The 22,806-nt window shown below is 45.8% G+C and overlaps 1 protein-coding gene across 9 annotated transcripts in view; it reads right to left on the bottom strand.

The window, feature by feature from the left end:
- The window catches only part of dip2a (disco-interacting protein 2 homolog A), a 232,025-nt gene that overhangs the window by 54,175 nt on the left and 155,044 nt on the right, over positions 1 to 22,806 (bottom strand). For all 9 annotated transcript variants that reach the window (XR_005038847.1, XR_005038848.1, XR_005038849.1 and 6 more), the window contains 5 exons: positions 19,992 to 20,094; positions 9,522 to 9,586; positions 8,046 to 8,139; positions 6,477 to 6,596; positions 5,711 to 5,825 (listed from right to left, as the gene is read on the bottom strand). Coding sequence is in view for 6 of the 9 variants with exons in the window: in XM_036959437.1 (XP_036815332.1) it covers positions 5,711 to 5,825; positions 6,477 to 6,596; positions 8,046 to 8,139; positions 9,522 to 9,586; positions 19,992 to 20,094 (497 nt within the window). In the remaining 3 variants the exon portion in view is untranslated. The remainder of the gene's footprint in view (positions 1 to 5,710; positions 5,826 to 6,476; positions 6,597 to 8,045; positions 8,140 to 9,521; positions 9,587 to 19,991; positions 20,095 to 22,806) is intronic.

The raw sequence follows: 22,806 nt of genomic DNA, 5'->3' as shown, positions 1-22,806 counted from the left end.
CTACACACAATACCCCAGAATGACAAAGTGAAAACATGTTTTTTGCAAATTTATTGAAAATGAAATACAGAAATATCTCAAAGTATTTACATTTATATACAGGGAAGAGGGCACAACAAAACCTATTCCCCCTCAAGAGACTGAAAAGATTTGGCATGGGTCCTCAGATCCTCAAAAGGTTCTACAGCTGCACCATCGAGCGCATCCTGACTGGTTGCCTCACTGCCTGGTACGGCAACTGCTCGGCCTCTGACCGTAAGGCACTACAGAGGGTAGTGCATACGGCCCAGTACATCATTGGGGCCAAGCTTCCTGCCATCCAGGAACTCTATACCAGGCGGTGTCAGAGGAAGGCCCTATAAAATTGTCAAAGACTCCAGCCACCCTAGTCATAGACTGTTCTCTCTGCTACCGCAAGGCAAGCGGTACCGGAGCACCAAGACTAGGTCCAAGAGGCTCCTAAATAGCTTCTACCCCCAAGCCATAAGACTCCTGAACAGCCAATCAAATGGCCACCCAGACTATTTGCATTGCCACCCCCCCCCCCGGAATGCTGCTGCTGCTCTGTTATTAGTCACTTTAATAACTCTACCTACATGTACCTATTACTTAAATTACCTCAACACTGTTGTCCCCGCACATCGACTCTGTACCGGTACCCCCTGTATATAGCCTCCACATTAACTCTGTACCGGTACCCCCTGTATATAGCCTCCACATTGACTCTGTACCGGTACCCCCTGTATATATAGCCTCCACATTGACTCTGTACTGTAACACCCTGTATATAGCCTCCACATTAACTCTGTACCGTAACACCCTGTATATAGCCTCCACATTAACTCTGTACCATAATACCCTGTATATAGCCTCCACATTAACTCTGTACCATAATACCCTGTATATAGCCTCCACATTAACTCTGTACCATAATACCCTGTATATAGCCTCCACATTAACTCTGTACCATAATACCCTGTATATAGCCTCCACATTAACTCTGTACCATAATACCCTGTATATAGCCTCCACATTAACTCTGTACCATAATACCCTGTATATAGCCTCCACATTAACTCTGTACCATAATACCCTGTATATAGCCTCCACATTGACTCTGTACCGTAATACCCTGTATATAGCCTCCACATTGACTCTGTACCATAATACCCTGTATATAGCCTCCACATTAACTCTGTACCATAATACCCTGTATATAGCCTCCACATTAACTCTGTACCATAATACCCTGTATATAGCCTCCACATTAACTCTGTACCATAATACCCTGTATATAGCCTCCACATTGACTCTGTACCATAATACCCTGTATATAGCCTCCTCATTGACTCTGTACTGGTACTCCCTGTATATAGCCTCCACATTGACTCTGTACCGGTACTCCCTGTATATAGCCTCCACATTGACTCTGTACCGGTACCCCCTGTATATATAGCCTCCACACTGACTCTGTACTGTAACACCCTGTATATAGCCTCCACATTAACTCTGTACCGTAACACCCTGTATATAGCCTCCACATTAACTCTGTACCATAATACCCTGTATATAGCCTCCACATTAACTCTGTACCATAATACCCTGTATATAGCCTCCACATTAACTCTGTACCGTAACACCCTGTATATAGCCTCCACATTAACTCTGTACCGTAACACCCTGTATATAGCCTCCACATTGACTCTGTACCGTAACACCCTGTATATAGCCTCCACATTAACTCTGTACCGTAACACCCTGTATATAGCCTCCACATTAACTCTGTACCGTAACACCCTGTATATAGCCTCCACATTAACTCTGTACCATAATACCCTGTATATAGCCTCCACATTAACTCTGTACCATAATACCCTGTATATAGCCTCCACATTAACTCTGTACCATAATACCCTGTATATAGCCCTGCTATATGCTGTTATTTACTGCTGCTCTTTAATCATGTTATTCTTATCACTTACTTTTTTGGGGGGTATTTTCTTAAAACTGCATTGTTGGTTAAGGACTTGTAAGTAAGCAATTCACTGTAAGGTCTACTACACCTATTGTATTCGGCGCATTAAACAAATCAAATTTGATTTTATTTAACCCCTGAGTGAATACTTTGAAGAAACATCTTTGACGGCGATTATAGCTGTGAGTCTTTCTGGGGAAGTCTCTAAGAGCTGTCCACACCTGGATTCAGCCACATTTTCCCATTGTTCTTTTCAAATTGGTTGTTGATCATCGCTAGACAACCATTTTCAGGTCTCGCCGTAGATTTTAGTAAAAACTGCAACTCGGCCACTCAGGAACATTCACTGTCTTCTTGATAAGCAACTCCAGTTTATATTTGGCCTTGTGTTATTGATTATTGTCCTGCTGAAATGTGAATTCATGTCCCAGTGTCTGGTGGAAAGCAGACTGATCCAGGTTTTCATCTTGGATTTTGCCTGTGCTTAGCTCCCGTCATGACTCTCCTGTGAGGATCCAAAAGGATCAGCTCTCTCTCTCCCGCAGAGGGAAAGAGGGATGGATGTTGGGGTTTTACGACACCTCACTCGATCGTAAACCATAGGCAGCAGACGATTCCTTTTGGTGCCTAGTTTGGGTGATCGGAGTGTCTGTGTGCCTTATGAAGAGTGTACAGCCCAAAACTACAACATCAAACAATGGTCACCAGGACAATATATTTCATCCTTCGAATGTTGATTAGATGGAACGTGGAAAATGGTCTATTTTGTGATGTCATTAAAAGTTAAATGAAGACATTATAACAAAAACATTGTAACTTGAAGGGCTTTCACAATGTGTATCATGTTTACATACTTTACGTTGTGTAGAAAATATCCAGGACAAAGAGTGTTTTTGTGACGATAAGATTGTATTTTGAGTTCTCTAATGAGATCATAGTAAATGTTGGTATCTTGCCTTGTAACCCAGGGAACGTGTCAGCGTGACGTAAACACTCCTTTTTACCCGAGGGTATAAAGCGTTTGAGTTAAAAAGGAACATATCAGACTAGAATGACCACGCGCTGCAGCTGAGGTCTACAGTTAGTCACAACCCCAAAACGCGTGTCTGAAGACAAAGCAACCTCTTAACAATCAATGTTACGGTTGAGTTACTGTCTTAAGGACTGTATCTAAGCAGGACCATACGTTTATTCTCTTCAAAAGATTGTCCTCATCACCACTATGGGCTCATCGACACAGCTGATTAGCCTTCCTCAGGAGACCACTCTTCCAGAACGAGTGCAAGCAAACAGACAACTAAGAAGGACAGTGTGACATCTTGTGGACAATCAGAGACTTACACCCACATTTCTAATGAGTTAATTGTTACATGATTAATTGAATCGAGTATTAATTAAACGCAGTAGGTAATTATTCGATAAATAGCAGTCATCACCTTAATGATAGTCACGACACTATTTCATTAATTGTTTTCTCCTGAAAAACTCCCCAGTCCTTAATGATTACAATTTATCACTAGCCACAATATATTAAATAATGTTTACATACCCTACATTACTCATCTCATATGTATATACTGTACTCTATACCATCTACTGCATCTTGCCTATGCCGTTCTGTACCATCACTCATTTATATATTTTTATGTACATATTCGTATTCATTCCTTTACACTTGTGTGTATAAGATAGTTGTAAAATTGTTAGATTACTTGTTAGATATTACTGCACGATCAGAACTAGAAGCACAAGCATTTCGCTACACTCACATTAACATCTGCTAACCATGTGTATGTGACATATACATTAGATTTGAAGAGTGGTACTCAGTAATGTGTTGTATTGTCCAAACATAACACTTTGTATTCATTATTATTTTTTTTTTGCAGTATTACTTTAGTGACTTGACGCAAAGCGTCCATCTTTTCACTCTGTCAATTAGGTTAGTATTGTGGAGTAACTACTATGTTGTTGGTCCATCCTCAGTTTTCTATCACAGCCATTCAACTGTTTTAAAGTCACCATTGGCCTCATGGTGAAATCAGAGGTGGGAAGAGTTATGTAAATTAGATATAAATATTTTTTCATTTTCAATATATTTGCAAAAATGTCTAAAAACATGTTTTCACTTTGTCATTAAATGTTATTGTTTGTAGATGGGTGAGAAAAACAATATTTGATCCATTTTGAATTCCGGTTGTAACAAGGGGTGGCTGGTATTCTAGTGGTTAGAGCGTTGGGCCATTAACCGAAAGGTTGCTAGATCAAAACCCTGAGCTGACAAGGTACAGATCTGTCATTCTGCCCTGAACAAGGCAGTTAACCCACTGTTCCTAGGCCGTCATCGTAAATAAGAATTCGTTCTTAACTGATTTGCCTAGTTAAATAAAGGTAAAATAAATAAAACAACAACATAATGTGAAATAAGTCAAGGGGTATGAACACTTTCTGAAGGCAGGGTACCTGGTAACTCCTAGCTGTGGATCATGTACAGACACAATAAGCAGGAAGGACATTCACTCTATTTGTCTTTTTGCTGATGCTGCAAATGCAACCTTTGTTTTGGGAGTGGCAGAATTCTCTGTGTGATGTAACAGGTTTTAATATAGCTCGGTGTAGTATTGTGATGTAACAGGTTTTAATATAGCTCGGTGTAGTATTGTGATGTAACAGGTTTTAATATAGCTCGGTGTAGTGGTGTGATGTAACAGGTTTTAATATAGCTCGGTGTAGTGGTGTGATGTAACAGGTTTTAATATAGCTCGCTGTAGTAGTGTGATGTAACAGGTTTTAATATAGCTCAGTGTAGTAGTGTGATGTAACAGGTTTTAATATAGCTCAGTGTAGTAGTGTGATGTAACAGGTTTTAATATAGCTCGGTGTAGTAGTGTGATGTAACAGGTTTTAATATAGCTCAGTGTAGTAGTGTGATGTAACAGGTTTTAATATAGCTCGGTGTAGTAGTGTGATGTAACAGGTTTTAATATAGCTCGGTGTAGTAGTGTGATGTAACAGGTTTTAATATAGCTCGGTGTAGTAGTGTGATGTAACAGGTTTTAATATAGCTCAGTGTAGTAGTGTGATGTAACAGGTTTTAATATAGCTCAGTGTAGTAGTGTGATGTAACAGGTTTTAATATAGCTCGGTGTAGTAGTGTGATGTAACAGGTTTTAATATAGCTCGGTGTAGTAGTGTGATGTAACAGGTTTTAATATAGCTCAGTGTAGTAGTGTGATGTAACAGGTTTTAATATAGCTCGGTGTAGTAGTGTGATGTAACAGGTTTTAATATAGCTCAGTGTAGTAGTGTGATGTAACAGGTTTTAATATAGCTCGGTGTAGTAGTGTGACGTAACAGGTTTTAATATAGCTCAGTGTAGTAGTGTGATGTAACAGGTTTTAATATAGCTCGGTGTAGTAGTGTGATGTAACAGGTTTTAATATAGCTCAGTGTAGTAGTGTGATGTAACAGGTTTTAATATAGCTCGGTGTAGTAGTGTGACGTAACAGGTTTTAATATAGCTCAGTGTAGTAGTGTGATGTAACAGGTTTTAATATAGCTCGGTGTAGTAGTGTGATGTAACAGGTTTTAATATAGCTCAGTGTAGTAGTGTGATGTAACAGGTTTTAATATAGCTCGGTGTAGTAGTGTGACGTAACAGGTTTTAATATAGCTCGGTGTAGTAGTGTGATGTAACAGGTTTTAATATAGCTCGGTGTAGTAGTGCTGTTCTACCTTCGGATGGCGACCGTCATGCCCTCAGCAGAGCTGGCACATGGACAGATCACTTCAGGACGTAGCCCACGTGCCTGGAACACGTTCAGGAAGGCGTCACACGAGGATATCGACCCTGCTCACAGACAAAGAAAATATCAGATCAGTCCTGAGGTGTGGAAACTAAGAGGTTTAGTGATACAGTACGTTATAGTGTCAAGACTTACAGAGCTCAGTAACAGTGTGTACTGGCAGTATGCACTGATTGTATAGTATGTACTGGCAGTGTGTACTGGTAGTATAGTATAGTACTGGCAGTATAGTATGCACTGGCAGTGTGTACTGGCAGTCTAGTATGTACTGGCAGTGTGTATTGGTAGTATAGTATGTACTGGCAGTGTGTATTGGTAGTATAGTATGTACTGGCAGTATAGTATGTACTGCCAGTGTGTATTGGTAGTGCAGTGTGTACTGGCAGTATGTACTGGCAGTATAGTATAGTACTGGCAGTATAGTATGTACTGGCAGTGTGTACTGGCAGTATAGTATATACTGGCAGTGTGTACTGGCAGTATAGTATAGTACTGGCAGTATAGTATAGTACTGGCAGTATAGTATAGTACTGGCAGTGTGTACTGGCAGTATAGTACGTACTGGCAGTGTGTACTGGCAGTATATTATTTACTGGCAGTATAGTGTGTACTGGCAGGAGAGTACGTATTGGCAGTATGTGTTGTGTACAGTACTGTGTACAGTATATGTAATATGTTGTAGTGTTTAGACTTACAGGGGTTAGCTCCATCAGTTACAATGAGCATCCTCAGAGAGCTCAGGCTGATGTCTCTCTGGTCTCTCTGGGCCAACAGGGACCAGTGCATATCTCTGGACTTCACCACAGCTACGCGTGCTACAGAGACACAGTGTTTAGCCAATCACAGCCAGCCTCACACAGCGCTCAGCCAATCACAGCAGGATAGACAATAAGAGAAGACTCACTCACTGACCATAGTGACTCAGAAGACAGACACTGTCTAAACACATCACACACACACACTGACCAGAACCTGGACCCCCCCTCATCTAGGTAAGTGTGAACCTGGACCCCTCCTCATCTAGGTAAGTGTAGACCTGAACCCCTCCTCATCTTTGTAAGTGTGGACGTGGACCTGGACCCCTCCTCATCTAGGTAAGTGTGAACCTGGACCCCTCCTCATCTAGGTAAGTGTGAACCTGGACCCCTCCTCATCTAGGTAAGTGTGGACCTGGACCCTCCTCACCTTTGTAAGTGTGGACCTGGACCCCTCCTCACCTTTGTAAGTGTGAACCTGGACCCCTCATCTAGGTAAGTGTGAACCTGGACCCCTCCTCACCTTTGTAAGTGTGGACGTGGACCTGGACCCCTCCTCATCTAGGTAAGTGTGAACCTGGACCCCTCCTCACCTTTGTAAGTGTGGACGTGGACCTGGACCCCTCCTCATCTAGGTAAGTGTGAACCTGGACCCCTCCTCACCTTTGTAAGTGCGGACCTGGGCCCCTCCTCACCTTTGTAAGTGTGAACCTGGACCCCTCCTCACCTTTGTAAGTGTGGACCTGGACCCCTCCTCACCTTTGTAAGTGTGAACCTGGACCCCTCCTCACCTTTGTAAGTGTGAACGTGGACCTGGACCCCTCCTCATCTAGGTAAGTGTGAACCTGGACCCCTCCTCATCTAGGTAAGTGTGAACCTGGACCCCTCCTCATCTAGGTAAGTGTGGACCTGGACCCTCCTCACCTTTGTAAGTGTGGACCTGGACCCCTCCTCACCTTTGTAAGTGTGAACCTGGACCCCTCATCTAGGTAAGTGTGAACCTGGACCCCTCCTCACCTTTGTAAGTGTGGACGTGGACCTGGACCCCTCCTCATCTAGGTAAGTGTGAACCTGGACCCCTCCTCACCTTTGTAAGTGTGGACGTGGACCTGGACCCCTCCTCATCTAGGTAAGTGTGAACCTGGACCCCTCCTCACCTTTGTAAGTGCGGACCTGGGCCCCTCCTCACCTTTGTAAGTGTGAACCTGGACCCCTCCTCACCTTTGTAAGTGTGGACCTGGACCCCTCCTCACCTTTGTAAGTGTGAACCTGGACCCCTCCTCACCTTTGTAAGTGTGAACCTGGACCCCTCCTCATATAGGTAAGTGTGGACCTGGGCCCCTCCTCACCTTTGTAAGTGTGGACCTGGGCCCCTCCTCACCTTTGTAAGTGTGAACCTGGACCCCTCCTCACCTTTGTAAGTGTGAACCTGGACTCCTCCTCATATAGGTAAGTGTGGACCTGGATCCCTCCTCACCTTTGTAAGTGTGGACCTGGACCCCTCCTCACCTTTGTAAGTGTGGACCTTCTGAATCCAGGAGAGAGGGTTGACCTTCATCAGAGAGTAAGGGATGCTGATCACGTGCATCCTGGTCATCACACTCTGCCAGGCAGCAGCAACAACATGGTGGTGGTGAACATAGGGACAGCATTTACCGGGGTTGGTCTCTGCAGTGTCCATGACACACCATGTCAGGAGAACACTGACAATGCAAGTCATGTCACACATTTTAGTCTGAACAGTACCTGCTAGCATTTCAAACCCAGGCATGTACGTGTGTGTGTGTGTGTGTGTGTGTGTGTGTGTGTGTAGTGGTTGAAAAAGTACCCAACAGTCATACTTGAGTAAAAGTAAAGAGAAATGAATAGAAAATGACAAGTAAAAGTGAGTCACCCACTAAATTACTACTTGAGTAAGTCACCCACTAAATTACTACTTGAGTAAAAGTCACCCACTAAATTACTACTTGAGTAAAAGTCACCCACTAAATTACTACTTGAGTAAAAGTCACCCACTAAATTACTACTTGAGTAATAGTCACCCACTAAATTGCTACTTGAGTAAAAGTCACCCACTAAATTACTACTTGAGTAAAAGTCACCCACTAAATTACTACTTGAGTAAAAGTCACCCACTAAATTACTACTTGAGTAAAAGTCACCCACTAAATTACTACTTGAGTAAAAGTCACCCACTAAATTACTACTTGAGTAAAAGTCACCCACTAAATTACTACTTGAGTAAAAGTCACCCACTAAATTACTACTTGAGTAATAGTCACCCACTAAATTGCTACTTGAGTAAAAGTCACCCACTAAATTACTACTTGAGTAAAAGTCACCCACTAAATTACTACTTGAGTAATAGTCACCCACTAAATTGCTACTTGAGTAAAAGTCACCCACTAAATTACTACTTGAGTAAAAGTCACCCACTAAATTACTACTTGAGTAAAAGTCACCCACTAAATTACTACTTGAGTAAGTCACCCAGTAAATTACTACTTGAGTAAAAATCTAAAAGTATTTGGTTTTAAATATACTTAAGGATCAAAAGTAAATGTATGAGTATAAATCATTTAAAATTTGTTCTATTACGCAAACCAGACGGCACCATTATCCTGTTTTTAAAATGTACGGATAGCCAGGGGCACATTCCAACACTTAGGCACCTTTACAAATGAATAATGTGTTTAGTGAGTCCACCAGATCAGAGGCAGTAGGGATGACAAGGGATGTTCTCTTGATAAGTGTGTGAATTTGACAATTTTCCTGTCCTGCTAAGCATTCAAAATGTAACGAGTACTTTTGGGTGTCATGGAAAATGTATGGAGTAAAAAGTACATTATTTTCTTTGGGAATGTACAAATATATTTAGTATAGTAAAGTACAGATAGCCCAAAACACTACTTAAGTAGTACATTAGTGTTTTTACTGAAGTAGTTTACACCGCTATGTATAATGAGCGTACGAAGAGCAACTCACGGTGAGAACCCCGTGCCACAAGCCTGCATCTCTCTTGAAGTCCAGGACGTTGCAAATGGTCTCAGCTGAAACAGAAACAATTAGTCACATATTAAATACAATATTAAAACTTCTCGGTTTCCCTTTCTCACTGGCCACATAAAGCCTGAATGATATGAAATACTAAATCCCCTCCGGAATAGAGAACTACAGTGTGACCTTGATTTGGTTCTGAATTACATTTTCATCAAAATGTGTTTTTTTAAGAAAAGCCTTCTGGAACATGTGAACTTTCATGTACCTCAATAACAAACTTGCCTTCCATCCATAAATACAAATAAAATTGTGATATTACAAGCCTAGTTGGTTTAGCCACAGAAAAAGTCAGGAACCTTCCCGCTAGCCATGATTGGCTGAGATAATGGATGGGCTGGACATGCCGGGAGATGAGTTTGGATTGGTCTACCATGTAGCATGCTTCTGTCTATAACGTGAGCTGTTCAGTAAGTCTTGACAGTTCATTGTACCACACCGCTTTTGAAAGATATAACATTAGCCATCAGAACTACAAAGGTTTTGGTACTTTTCTCAACAACATTGATGCCCTGAATTTAGCGGGCGCCATCAACAGATCAGTTGGAACAAGTGATGGTCTACTTTCTGCACACGCCACGGTCAGTGTGAACCAGAGTGACTTGACAACGCTGGCCAAACAAGCTGTAGCTACAAACAAAACAGAGTTAAATTGATCCAGTCTGTTGTGAAGAGTTCATTCAAGCTACATTTTCAGATATTAGTTCGTAATTTTGTCAAAATCAAAAGTAAGTCAGTATCTGGTGTGGTCACCAGCTGCATTAACTACTGCAGTGTATCTCCTCCTAATGGACTGCACCAGGTTTGCCAGTTCTTGCTTGAGATGTTACCCCACTCTTCCACCAAGGCACCTGCAAGTTCCCGGACATTTCTGGGGGGAATGGACCTAGCCCTCACCCTCCGATCCAACAGGTCACAGACGTGCTCAATGGGATTGAGTTCCGGGCTCTTCGCTGACCATGGCAAAACACTGACAATTCCGAGCACTGTTTGCCAGTCCTGTCCGGTCCAGCGACGATGGGTTTGTGCCCATAGACAACGTTGTTGCCGGTGATGTCTGGTGAAGACCTGCCTACAACAGGCCTACAAGCCCTCAGTCCAGCCTCTCTCAGCCTATTGCGGACAGTCTGAGCACTGATGGAGGGATTGTATTTGCCATCTACTGTATTTCATCAACATGTCTACATGTCTAGATAATAGCGACCCTTCCGGCACTTCCGGCGCCGACAGAGATGGCCGCCTGGCTTCGCGTTCCTAGGAAACTATGCAGTTTTTTGTTTTTTTACGTGTTATTTCTTACATTAGTACCCCAGGTCATCTTAGGTTTCATTACATACAGTCGAGAAGAACTACTGAATATAAGATCAGCATCAACTCACCATCAGTACGACCAAGAATATGTTTTTCGCGACGCGGATCCTGTGTTCTGCCTTACAAACAGGACAACGGAGTGGATCCTATGCAGCGACCCAAAAAAACGACTCCGAAAGAGAGGGAAACGAGGCGGTCTTCTGGTCAGACTCCGGAGACGGGCACAGCGTGCACCACTCCCTAGCATTCTTCTTGCCAATGTCCAGTCTCTTGACAACAAGGTTGATGAAATCCGAGCAAGGGTAGCATTCCAGAGGGACATCAGAGACTGTAACGTTCTTTGCTTCACGGAAACGTGGCTTACTGGAGAGACGCAATCCGAAGCGGTGCAGCCAACAGGTTTCTCCACGCATCGCGCAGACAGGAAAAAACATCTTTCTGGTAAAAAGAGGGGCGGGGGCGTATGCCTTATGACTAACGTGACATGGTGCGATGAAAGAAACATACAGGAACTCAAATCCTTCTGTTCACCTGATTTAGAATTCCTCACAATCAAATGTAGACCGCATTATCTACCAAGAGAATTCTCTTCGATTATAATCACAGCCGTATATATCCCCCCCCAAGCAGACACATCGATGGCTCTGAACGAACTTTATTTAACTCTCTGCAAACTGGAAACAATTTATCCGGAGGCTGCATTCATTGTAGCTGGGGATTTTAACAAGGCTAATCTGAAAACAAGACTCCCCAAATTTTATCAGCATATCGATTGCGCAACCAGGGGAGGAAAGACCTTGGACCATTGTTACTCTAACTTCCGCGACGCATATAAGGCCCTGCCCCGCCCCCCTTTCGGAAAAGCTGACCACGACTCCATTTTGTTGATCCCTGCCTACAGACAGAAACTAAAACAAGAGGCTCCCACGCTGAGGTCTGTCCAACGCTGGTCCGACCAAGCTGACTCCACACTCCAAGACTGCTTCCATCACGTGGACTGGGAGATGTTTCGTATTGCGTCAGATAACAACATTGACGAATACGCTGATTCGGTGTGCGAGTTCATTAGAACGTGCGTTGAAGATGTCGTTCCCATAGCAACGATTAAAACATTCCCTAACCAGAAACCGTGGATTGATGGCAGCATTCGTGTGAAACTGAAAGCGCGAACCACTGCTTTTAATCAGGGCAAGGTGTCTGGTAACATGACCGAATACAAACAGTGCAGCTATTCCCTCCGCAAGGCTATCAAACAAGCTAAGCGCCAGTACAGAGACAAAGTAGAATCTCAATTCAACGGCTCAGACACAAGAGGCATGTGGCAGGGTCTACAGTCAATCACGGACTACAGGAAGAAACCCAGCCCAGTCACGGACCAGGATGTCTTGCTCCCAGGCAGACTAAATAACTTTTTTGCCCGCTTTGAGGACAATACAGTGCCACTGACACGGCCTGCAACGAAAACATGCGGTCTCTCCTTCACTGCAGCCGAGGTGAGTAAGACATTTAAACGTGTTAACCCTCGCAAGGCTGCAGGCCCAGATGGCATCCCCAGCCGCGCCCTCAGAGCATGCGCAGACCAGCTGGCCGGTGTGTTTACGGACATATTCAATCAATCCCTATACCAGTCTGCTGTTCCCACATGCTTCAAGAGGGCCACCATTGTTCCTGTTCCCAAGAAAGCTAAGGTAACTGAGCTAAATGACTACCGCCCCGTAGCACTCACATCCGTCATCATGAAGTGCTTTGAGAGACTAGTCAAGGACCATATCACCTCCACCCTACCTGACACCCTAGACCCACTCCAATTTGCTTACCGCCCAAATAGGTCCACAGACGATGCAATCTCAACCACACTGCACACTGCCCTAACCCATCTGGACAAGAGGAATACCTATGTGAGAATGCTGTTCATCGACTACAGCTCGGCATTCAACACCATAGTACCCTCCAAGCTCGTCATCAAGCTCGAGACCCTGGGTCTCGACCCCGCCCTGTGCAACTGGGTACTGGACTTCCTGACGGGCCGCCCCCAGGTGGTGAGGGTAGGCAACAACATCTCCTCCCCGCTGATCCTCAACACTGGGGCCCCACAAGGTTGCGTTCTGAGCCCTCTCCTGTACTCCCTGTTCACCCACGACTGCGTGGCCACGCACGCCTCCAACTCAATCATCAAGTTTGCGGACGACACAACAGTGGTAGGCTTGATTACCAACAACGATGAGACGGCCTACAGGGAGGAGGTGAGGGCCCTCGGAGTGTGGTGTCAGGAAAACAACCTCACACTCAACGTCAACAAAACTAAGGAGATGATTGTGGACTTCAGGAAACAGCAGAGGGAACACCCCCCTATCCACATCGATGGAACAGTAGTGGAGAGGGTAGCAAGTTTTAAGTTCCTCGGCATACACATCACAGACAAACTGAATTGGTCCACTCACACAGACAGCATCGTGAAGAAGGCGCAGCAGCGCCTCTTCAACCTCAGGAGGCTGAAGAAATTCGGCTTGTCACCAAAAGCACTCACAAACTTCTACAGATGCACAATCGAGAGCATCCTGGCGGGCTGTATCACCGCCTGGTATGGCAACTGCACCGCCCTCAACCGTAAGGCTCTCCAGAGGGTAGTGAGGTCTGCACAACGCATCACCGGGGGCAAACTACCTGCCCTCCAGGACACCTACACCACCCGATGTCACAGGAAGGCCATAAAGATCATCAAGGACATCAACCACCCGAGCCACTGCCTGTTCACCCCGCTATCATCCAGAAGGCGAGGTCAGTACAGGTGCATCAAAGCTGGGACCGAGAGACTGAAAAACAGCTTCTATCTCAAGGCCATCAGACTGTTAAACAGCCACCACTAACACTGAGTGGCTGCTGCCAACACACTGACACTGACTCAACTCCAGCCACTTTAATAATGGGAATTGATGGGAAATGATGTAAATATATCACTAGCCACTTAAACAATGCTACCTTATATAAATGTTACTTACCCTACATTATTCATCTCATACGCATACGGATATACTGTACTCTATAGCATCGACGGTATCCTTATGTAATACATGTATCACTAGCCACTTTATACTATACTATGCCACTTTGTTTACATACTCATCTCATTTGTACATACTGTACCCGATACCATCTACTGTATCTTGCCTATGCTGCTCTGTACCATCACTCATTCATATATCCTTATGTACATATTCTTTATCCCCTTACACTGTGTACAAGACAGTAGTTTTGGAATTGTTAGTTAGATTACTTGTTATTACTGCATTGTCGGAACTAGAAGCACAAGCATTTCGCTACACTCGCATTAACATCTGCTAACCATGTGTATGTGACAAATAAAATTTGATTTGATTTGATTTGACCCACCCACTAGATGTGGCTGGGGGGTGGTTCTAGAATTTCCTTCACATGGCATCAATTTAAAACAAGTGTGTCGAGCAAGCACCATCTAATAATGATAAAATATTTTTGTTTTTGATACTGCTACTACGCAAGTAACCACTTCACTGTACCGTTTACACCTTCTGTCCTGTGCATGTGACAAATAAACTGAGGTTTTATTTGATATAGCGACTGGTTCTCACATGTGACTCCTTAAAGAGATGGGTGGGGCTAAGGCTTGAGCGAGTGTGAACGATGCTGAATGGGTGTAGACAAAGAAGAGCTCTCCAGTAGGTACCAAAACATTCAAGGGCCATTTTCTCAAAAGTGGGGTTACAAGTTTATCAACTTTCAAAGCAGAATTACTTTCCCATTGTTCCTCAACTGCAGTGTACTGTATGATATACCATTTCCGAGTCTCTACTTTTATCCAACGTAAAAAACACAATTTAAAATTTTGCTGCATAAGACTGAACCGAGGCGGTTGTTCCAAAATAGCAAAGTTGGGATGAACTCGTAAGATGTCGACATCTCTACAGTCTCGGGAGTATTCCGATACAGAGAGACAGAGTTATCTATCCAGGGTGGAACTGGGACAAAGAGACGATGGAGGAGAGGATAGGTAGAGAGGGGGAGGGAGACAGATGGACGGACGGAGGGAAGAGAGGATGGACAGATGGACGGAGGGAAGAGAGGATGGACAGATGGACAGAGGGAAGAGAGGATGGACAGAGGGAAGAGAGGATGGACGGATGGATGGACGGAGGGAAGAGAGGATGGACAGATGGACGGAGGGAAGAGAGGATGGACGGAGGGAAGAGAGGATGACAGATGGACGGAGGGAAGAGAGGATGACAGATGGACGGAGGGAAGCGAGGTTGGACGGAGGGAAGAGAGGATGGACGGAGGGAAGAGAGGATGGACGGAGGGAAGAGAGGATGGACAGATGGACAGAGGGAAGAGAGGATGGACGGAGGGAAGAGAGGATGGACGGAGGGACAGAGGGAAGAGAGGATGGACGGAGGGACAGAGGGAAGAAAGGATGGACGGAGGGAAGAGAGGATGGACGGAGGGAAGAGAGGATGGACGGAGGGAAGAGAGGATGGACGGAGGGAAGAGAGGATGGCCGGAGGGAAGAGAGGATGGACGGAGGGAAGAGAGGATGGACGGAGGGAAGAGAGGATGGCCGGAGGGAAGAGAGGATGGCCGGAGGGAAGAGAGGATGGCCGGAGGGAAGAGGGGATGGCCGGAGGGAAGAGGGGATGGCCGGAGGGAAGAGGGGATGGCCGGAGGGAAGAGGGGATGGCCGGAGCGAAGAGAGGATGGACAGATGGACGGAGGGAAGAGAGGATGGACAGATGGACGGAGGGAAGAGAGGATGGCCGGAGGGAAGAGAGGATGGCCGGAGGGAAGAGAGGATGGCCGGAGGGAGAGAGGATGGACGGAGGGAAGAGAGGATGGACGGAGGGAAGAGAGGATGGACGGAGGGAAGAGAGGATGGACGGAGGGACGGAGGGAAGAGAGGATGGACTGAGAGAAGAGAGGATGGACGGAGGGAAGAGAGGATGGACGGAGGGAAGAGAGGATGGCCGGAGGGAAGAGAGGATGGACGGAGGGAAGTGAGGATGACAGATGGACGGAGGGAAGAGAGGATGACAGATGGACGGAGGGAAGAGAGGATGACAGATGGACGGAGGGAAGAGAGGATGACAGATGGACGGAGGGAAGAGAGGATGGACGGAGGGAAGAGAGGATGGACAGATGGACGGAGGGAAGAGAGGATGGACAGATGGACGGAGGGAAGAGAGGATGGACAGATGGACGGAGCCCCTCCCCCTGCCTATCACACCAAGCCACTCCCCCTGCCTCTCACACCAAGCCCCTCCCCCTGCCTCTCACACCAAGCCCCTCCCCCTGCCTCTCACACCTAGCCCCTCCCCCTGCCTCTCACACCTAGCCCCTCCCCCTGCCTCTCACACCAAGGCCCTCCCCCTGCCTCTCACGCCAAGCCCCTCCCCCTGCCTCTCACGCCAAGCCCCTCCCCTTGCCTCTCACGCCAAGCCCCTCCCACCTCCTTTCACGCCAAGCCCCTCCCCCTGCCTCTCACGCCAAGCCCCTCCCCCTGCCTCTCACGCCAAGCCCCTCCCCCTGCCTCTCACGCCAAGCCCCTCCCCCTGTCTCTCACACCAAGCCCCTCCCCCTGTCTCTCACACCAAGCCCCTCCTCCTGTTTCTCACACCATCAAAATTGAGCGTTCACATCTTCCTCTCTGACAAGTGGTTTCAATTCGTTATTTGCATTTGAGGTTTGGTCTAACAGAATGGGTCATATGGACACCGAAGTTAACTTTTCTAACGATACCCATTTTATGTCTCAACTCCTCACATTGTGCGCAGAGCAGGCACTACTAAAACAAGAGGATCAATGAACATTGTTTCTGGAAAATGAACGGTCAAATATTTGCTCGTGGCATTAGGGCACCACGTAAAGACCATTATACTAGCTGTCTAGTCTGTTTTATAAATGTGCAATAAGCATAAAACACAATTATATAAGGAACTGGCAACTCGTTCTCATTCTGAGAAATAAGGTAGGCCACTTGATTTTCAACATGAACAAAGTGGACAGGCTTTTCAAACAGTTGGAGACGGACAGAAGAGTGCTCATAACAATTCAACTGTTATACCTTGTTAGCTAGCAAATAGATCCAAGCTGCCTAAACCTGAAATAGAAAGATTAGCTGGCTACTCACTAGCACGTGGGCTTGAGAGGTTGCTGATGAGACCTGTGTTCATGTTCTTTCGCCTAATGCCTGCTCCAATAAGTTAGAATTATTAGTGAAAGTGCAGTATGCATGGCTGTAGTTACATTTGTAACAAAAAAAAGGGTATTTTCACAGACTTGAAATCCAGATCAAATCAAAATCAAAATTTGTCCCATGCGCCGACAACAATCATACAGTGAACTGCTGACTTACAACCAACAATGCAGTTAAAAACAACAACAAATAATTAAAGAGCAGCAGTAAAATAACAATAGCGAAACTATATACAGGGAGTACCAGTACAGAGTCAATGTGGAGGCTATATACAGGGTGTCCCGGTAAAGAGTCAATGTGGAGGCTATATACAGGGAGTACCGGTAAAGAGTCAATGTGGAGGCTATATACAGGGAGTACCGGTACAGAGTTAATGTGGAGGCTATATACAGGGGGTACCGGTACAGAGTCAATGTGGAGGCTATATACAGGGGGTACCGGTACATAGTCAATGTGGAGGCTATATACAGGGGGTACCGGTACATAGTCAATGTGGAGGCTATATACAGGGGGTACCGGTACAGAGTCAATGCGCGGGGGCACCGGTTAGCCGAGGTAATTGAGGTAATATGTACATGTAGGTAGAGTATACAATTGCAAAAAAAGCATGTTTAATTATTTTCATGAAATTCTTTAATTATTAGTGGGCTTTATGTTTGTGGAAGGCTCATATTCAGCCTAGGAATAACTTGAAAAGCCCTGAATTCATTAGATTATTACTGAAATGCAGTGTATTTGACCTTTAACTGTACTACTCAGCTTATTTTGAGAAAACATTTTAAAAAAGGGAGGAGATAAAGAGGGAGGAGGCAGAGAGAGAGAAGAGGGAGGGAGAAGAGAGGAAAGATGGGAGGAGAGAACGTGAGAGGGAGGAGAGGAGAGAGAGGGAGGGAGGAGAGAGGAAAGACGGGAGGAGAGAACGTGAGAGGGAGGAGAGGAGAGAGAGGGAGGAGAGAACGCGAGAGGGAGGAGAGGAGAGAGAGGGAGGGAGGAGAGAGGAAAGACGGGAGGAGAGAACGTGAGAGGGAGGAGAGGAGAGAGAGGGAGGGAGGAGAGGAGAGAGAGGGAAGGAGCAGAATAGAGATAGTGGGAGGGAGGAGGGGAGGGATGAGAGGAGAGATAGCGGGAGGGAGGAGAGGGGAGAGGGGAGAAAGAGGGAGGAAGGAGAGCGGGAGGGGAGGAGCCGAGAGACAGAGGGAGGGGACCAGACTGATGAGGAGAGAGAGGAGAGACAACGGGAGGGGAGGAGAGACAACTGGAGGGGAGGAGAGAGCGGGAGGGGAGGGGGGAGGGGAGGGACAGAGGGAGGGAGGAGAGAGGGAGGAGAGAGAGGTGAGACAAAGGAAGGGAGGAGAAACGGAAGGAGGGAGGAGAGAAGGGAGGAGAGACGGAAGGAGGGAGGAGAGACGAGGGAGGAGAGGAGAGGAGAGACGGAAGGAGGGAGGAGAGACGAGGGAGGAGAGAGGAGAGACGGAAGGAGAGAGGGAAGGAGGGAGGAGAGACGGAAGGAGGGAGGAGAGGAGAGAAGGTGCTTCTACACCTGCATTGCTTGCTGTTTGGAGTTTTAGGCTGGGTTTCTGTACAGCACTTTGAGACATCAGCTGATGTAAGAAGGGCTTTATAAATACATTTGATTTGATGATAGAGGAGAGAAGAGGGATGGAAAGAGAGAGAGGGAGAGGAGAGGAAAGGAGATAGGAAGGGAGGAAAGGAGAGAGGGAGCAGAGGAGAGAGAGGGAAGGGAGGGATGGCTAGAGGGACGAGAGGGAGGGAGGGAGAGGGGAGGAGAGAGGGAGGTGAGACAAAGGAAGGGAAACGAGATAGCGGGAATGAGGTGAGGAGAGACAGGAGGGAGGGAGGAGAGAGTGGGGGGGAACAACAGAGGGAGGGAGGAAGGAGAGGAGAGAGAAGGGAGGAGAGGAGATAGAGGAGGAAGGAGAGGAGAGGAGATACAGCTGAGGGAGGAGAGGCGATACAGCTGAGGGAGGAGAGGCGATACAGCTGAGGGAGGAGAGGCGATACAGCTGAGGGAGGAGAGGCGATACAGCTGAGGGAGGAGAGGCGATACAGCTGAGGGAGGAGAGGCGATACAGAGAGAGGAGAGGCGATACAGAGAGAGGAGAGGCGATACAGAGTGAGGGAGAGGCGATATAGAGGGAGGAGAGGCGATACAGAGGGAGGAGAGGTGATACAGAGGGAGGAGAGGCGATATAGAGGGAGGAGAGAGGAGGGAGGAGAGAGGAGACAGGAGGGAGCAGATATATGGAGGAGCGAGGAGAGAGAGAGGGGGAGGAGATCGATGAGGAGACAGGAAGAGATATAGAGAAGCAAGAAGAGAGAGAAAGGGGAGGAGATTGAGTAGGAGACAGAGGGAGGAGATATAGAAGAGCGAGGAGAAAGAGGAGGAGATAAAGAGGGGGAGGAGAGAAGACAGAGGGGGGAGTAGATAGGAGAAGATATAGAGGAGGGAGGAGAGAATGAAGGGGGAGGAGATAGGAGAAGATATAGAGGAGGGAGGAGAGAGTGAGGGGGGAGGAGATAGGAGAAGATATAGAGGGAGGAGAGGAGAGAATGAGGGGGGAGGAGATGAGAGCCAGAGTGGGGAGGAGATAGGAGGGAGGAGAGGCAGAGGGAGGAGATAGAGGAGCGAGGAGAGAGAGCAGAGAGGAGTTGAGAGAGAGGGAGGGAGGAGAGGGATGAAGGAGAAAAGGAAGAGAGGAGGGAGGGAGCGGGAGGGAGGGAGGGAGGGAGGAGGGAAGAGAAAGGAGAGAGGTAGGAGAACAGCAAAAAGCCTGGGGGGAGAGGCGGTCTTGCATTCCTCCTCAACGGGGGACTGACCTAGACCTTGTAACACAGAGACTCACCCTCAGTGTATCCACAGGCCTGTGTGAGGGCGTGACAGTGGGCTAGCATGGCTGGATGAGAGACAGTTATACCCATTGTGCTCCCCTCCTTACTGGTCTTGTACTGCAGAAAACAACACTATACAGTTAGATTTACAGTGGGGCAAAAAAACTATTTAGTCAGCCACCAATTGTGCAAGTTCTCCCACTTAAAAAGATGAGAGAGGCCTGTAATTTTCAACATTGCCAACAAAGAGTATATAACAAAGTATTTAGATAAACTTTTGTTATTGACCAAAAATCATACAATGTGATTTTCAGGATTTTTTTTCTAATTTTGTCTGTCATAGTTGAAGTGTACCTACAGTGCCTTGCGAAAGTATTCGGACCCCTTGAACTTTGCGACCTTTTGCCACATTTCAGGCTTCAAACATAAAGATATAAAACTGTTTTTTTTTTTTGTGAAGAATCAACAACAAGTGGGACACAATCATGAAGTGGAATGACATTTATTGGATATTTCAAACTTTTTTAACAAATCAAAAACTTAAAAATTGGGCGTGCAAAGTTATTCAGCCCCCTTAAGTTAATACTTTGTAGCGCCACCTTTTGCTGCGATTACAGCTGTAAGTCGCTTGGGGTATGTCTCTATCAGTTTTGCACATCGAGAGACTGACATTTTTTCCCATTCCTCCTTGCAAAACAGCTCGAGCTCAGTGAGGTTGGATGGAGAGCATTTGTGAACAGCAGTTTTCAGTTCTTTCCACAGATTCTCGATTGGATTCAGGTCTGGACTTTGACTTGGCCATTCTAACACCTGGATATGTTTATTTTTGAACCATTCCATTGTAGATTTTGCTTTATGTTTTGGATCATTGTCTTGTTGGAAGACAAATCTCCGTCCCAGTCTCAGGTCTTTTGCAGACTCCATCAGGTTTTCTTCCAGAATGGTCCTGTATTTGGCTCCATCCATCTTCCCATCAATTTTAACCATCTTCCCTGTCCCTGCTGAAGAAAAGCAGGCCCAAACCATGATGCTGCCACCACCATGTTTGACAGTGGGGATGGTGTGTTCAGCTGTGTTGCTTTTACGCCAAACATAACGTTTTGCATTGTTGCCAAAAAGTTCAATTTTGGTTTCATCTGACCAGAGCACCTTCTTCCACATGTTTGGTGTGTCTCCCAGGTGGCTTGTGGCAAACTTTAAACTACACTTTTTATGGATATCTTTAAGAAATGGCTTTCTTCTTGCCACTCTTCCATAAAGGCCAGATTTGTGCAATATACGACTGATTGTTGTCCTATGGACAGAGTCTCCCACCTCAGCTGTAGATCTCTGCAGTTCATCCAAAGTGATCATGGGCCTCTTAGCTGCATCTCTGATCAGTCTTCTCCTTGTATGAGCTGAAAGTTTAGAGGGACGGCCAGGTCTTGGTAGATTTGCAGTGGTCTGATACTCCTTCCATTTCAATATTATCGCTTGCACAGTGCTCCTTGGGATGTTTAAAGCTTGGGAAATCTTTTTGTATCCAAATCCAGCTTTAAACTTCTTCACAACAGTATCTCGGACCTGCCTGGTGTGTTCCTTGTTCTTCATGATGCTCTCTGCGCTTTTAACGGACCTCTGAGACTATCACAATGCAGGTGCATTTATACGGAGACTTGATTACACACTGGTGGATTGTATTTATCATCATTAGTCATTTAGGTCAACATTGGATCATTCAGAGATCCTCACTGAACTTCTGGAGAGAGTTTGCTGCACTGAAAGTAAAGGGGCTGAATAATTTTGCACGCCCAATTTTTCAGTTTTTGATTTGTTAAAAAAGTTTGAAATATCCAATAAATGTCGTTCCACTTCATGATTGTGTCCCACTTGTTGTTGATTCTTCACAAAAAAATACAGTTTTATATCTTTATGTTTGAAGCCTGAAATGTGGCAAAAGGTCGCAAAGTTCAAGGGGGCCGAATACTTTCGCAAGGCACTGTATGATGAAAATTACAGAACTTGCACAATTGGTGGCTGACTAAATACGTTTTTTTTGCCCCACTGTACATCTAGTTTACCCACTATTAAAGACAGTATTAAACAACATTTACATCTAGTTTACCCACTATTAAAGACAGTATTAATCATACAGTTAGATTTACATCTAAACTCAGCAAAAAAAGAAACGTCCTCTCAATGTCAACTGTGTTATTTTCAGCAAACTTAACATGTGTAAATATTTGTATGAACATAACAAGATTCAACAACTGAGACAAACTGAACAAGTTCAACAGATATGTGACTAACAGAAATTGAATAATGTGTCCCTGAACAAAGGGGGAGTCAAAAGCAAAAGTAACAGTCAGTATCTGATGTGGCCACCAGCTGCATTAACTACTGCAGTGCATCTCCTCCTCATGGACTGCACCAGATTTGCCAGGTCTTGCTGTGAGATGTTACCCCACTCTTCCACCAAGGCACCTGTAAGTTCCCGGACATTTCTGGGGGGAATGGCCCTAGCCCTCACCCTCCGATCCAACAGGTCACAGACGTGCTAAATGGGATTGAGATCCGGGCTCTTTGCTGGCCATGGCAGAACACTGACATTCCTGTCTTGCAGGGAATCACTCACAGAACGAGCAGTATGGCTGGTGGCATTGTCATGCTGGAGGGTCGTGTCAGGATGAGCCTGCAGGAAGGGTACCACATGAGGGAGGAGGATGTCTTCCCTGTAACGCACAGCGTTGAGATTGCCTGCAATAACAACAAGCTTAGTCCGATGATGCTGTGACACATTGCGCCAGACCATGACGGACCCTCCACCTCCAAATCGATCTCGCTCCAGAG

This window comes from Oncorhynchus mykiss, chromosome 22 (genome assembly GCF_013265735.2).
Source record: "Oncorhynchus mykiss isolate Arlee chromosome 22, USDA_OmykA_1.1, whole genome shotgun sequence".
Taxonomy (NCBI): Eukaryota; Metazoa; Chordata; class Actinopteri; order Salmoniformes; family Salmonidae; genus Oncorhynchus; species Oncorhynchus mykiss.
Note: the sequence above shows the minus strand (reverse complement) of the source record. Positions and strands in the feature narration are given on the sequence as shown.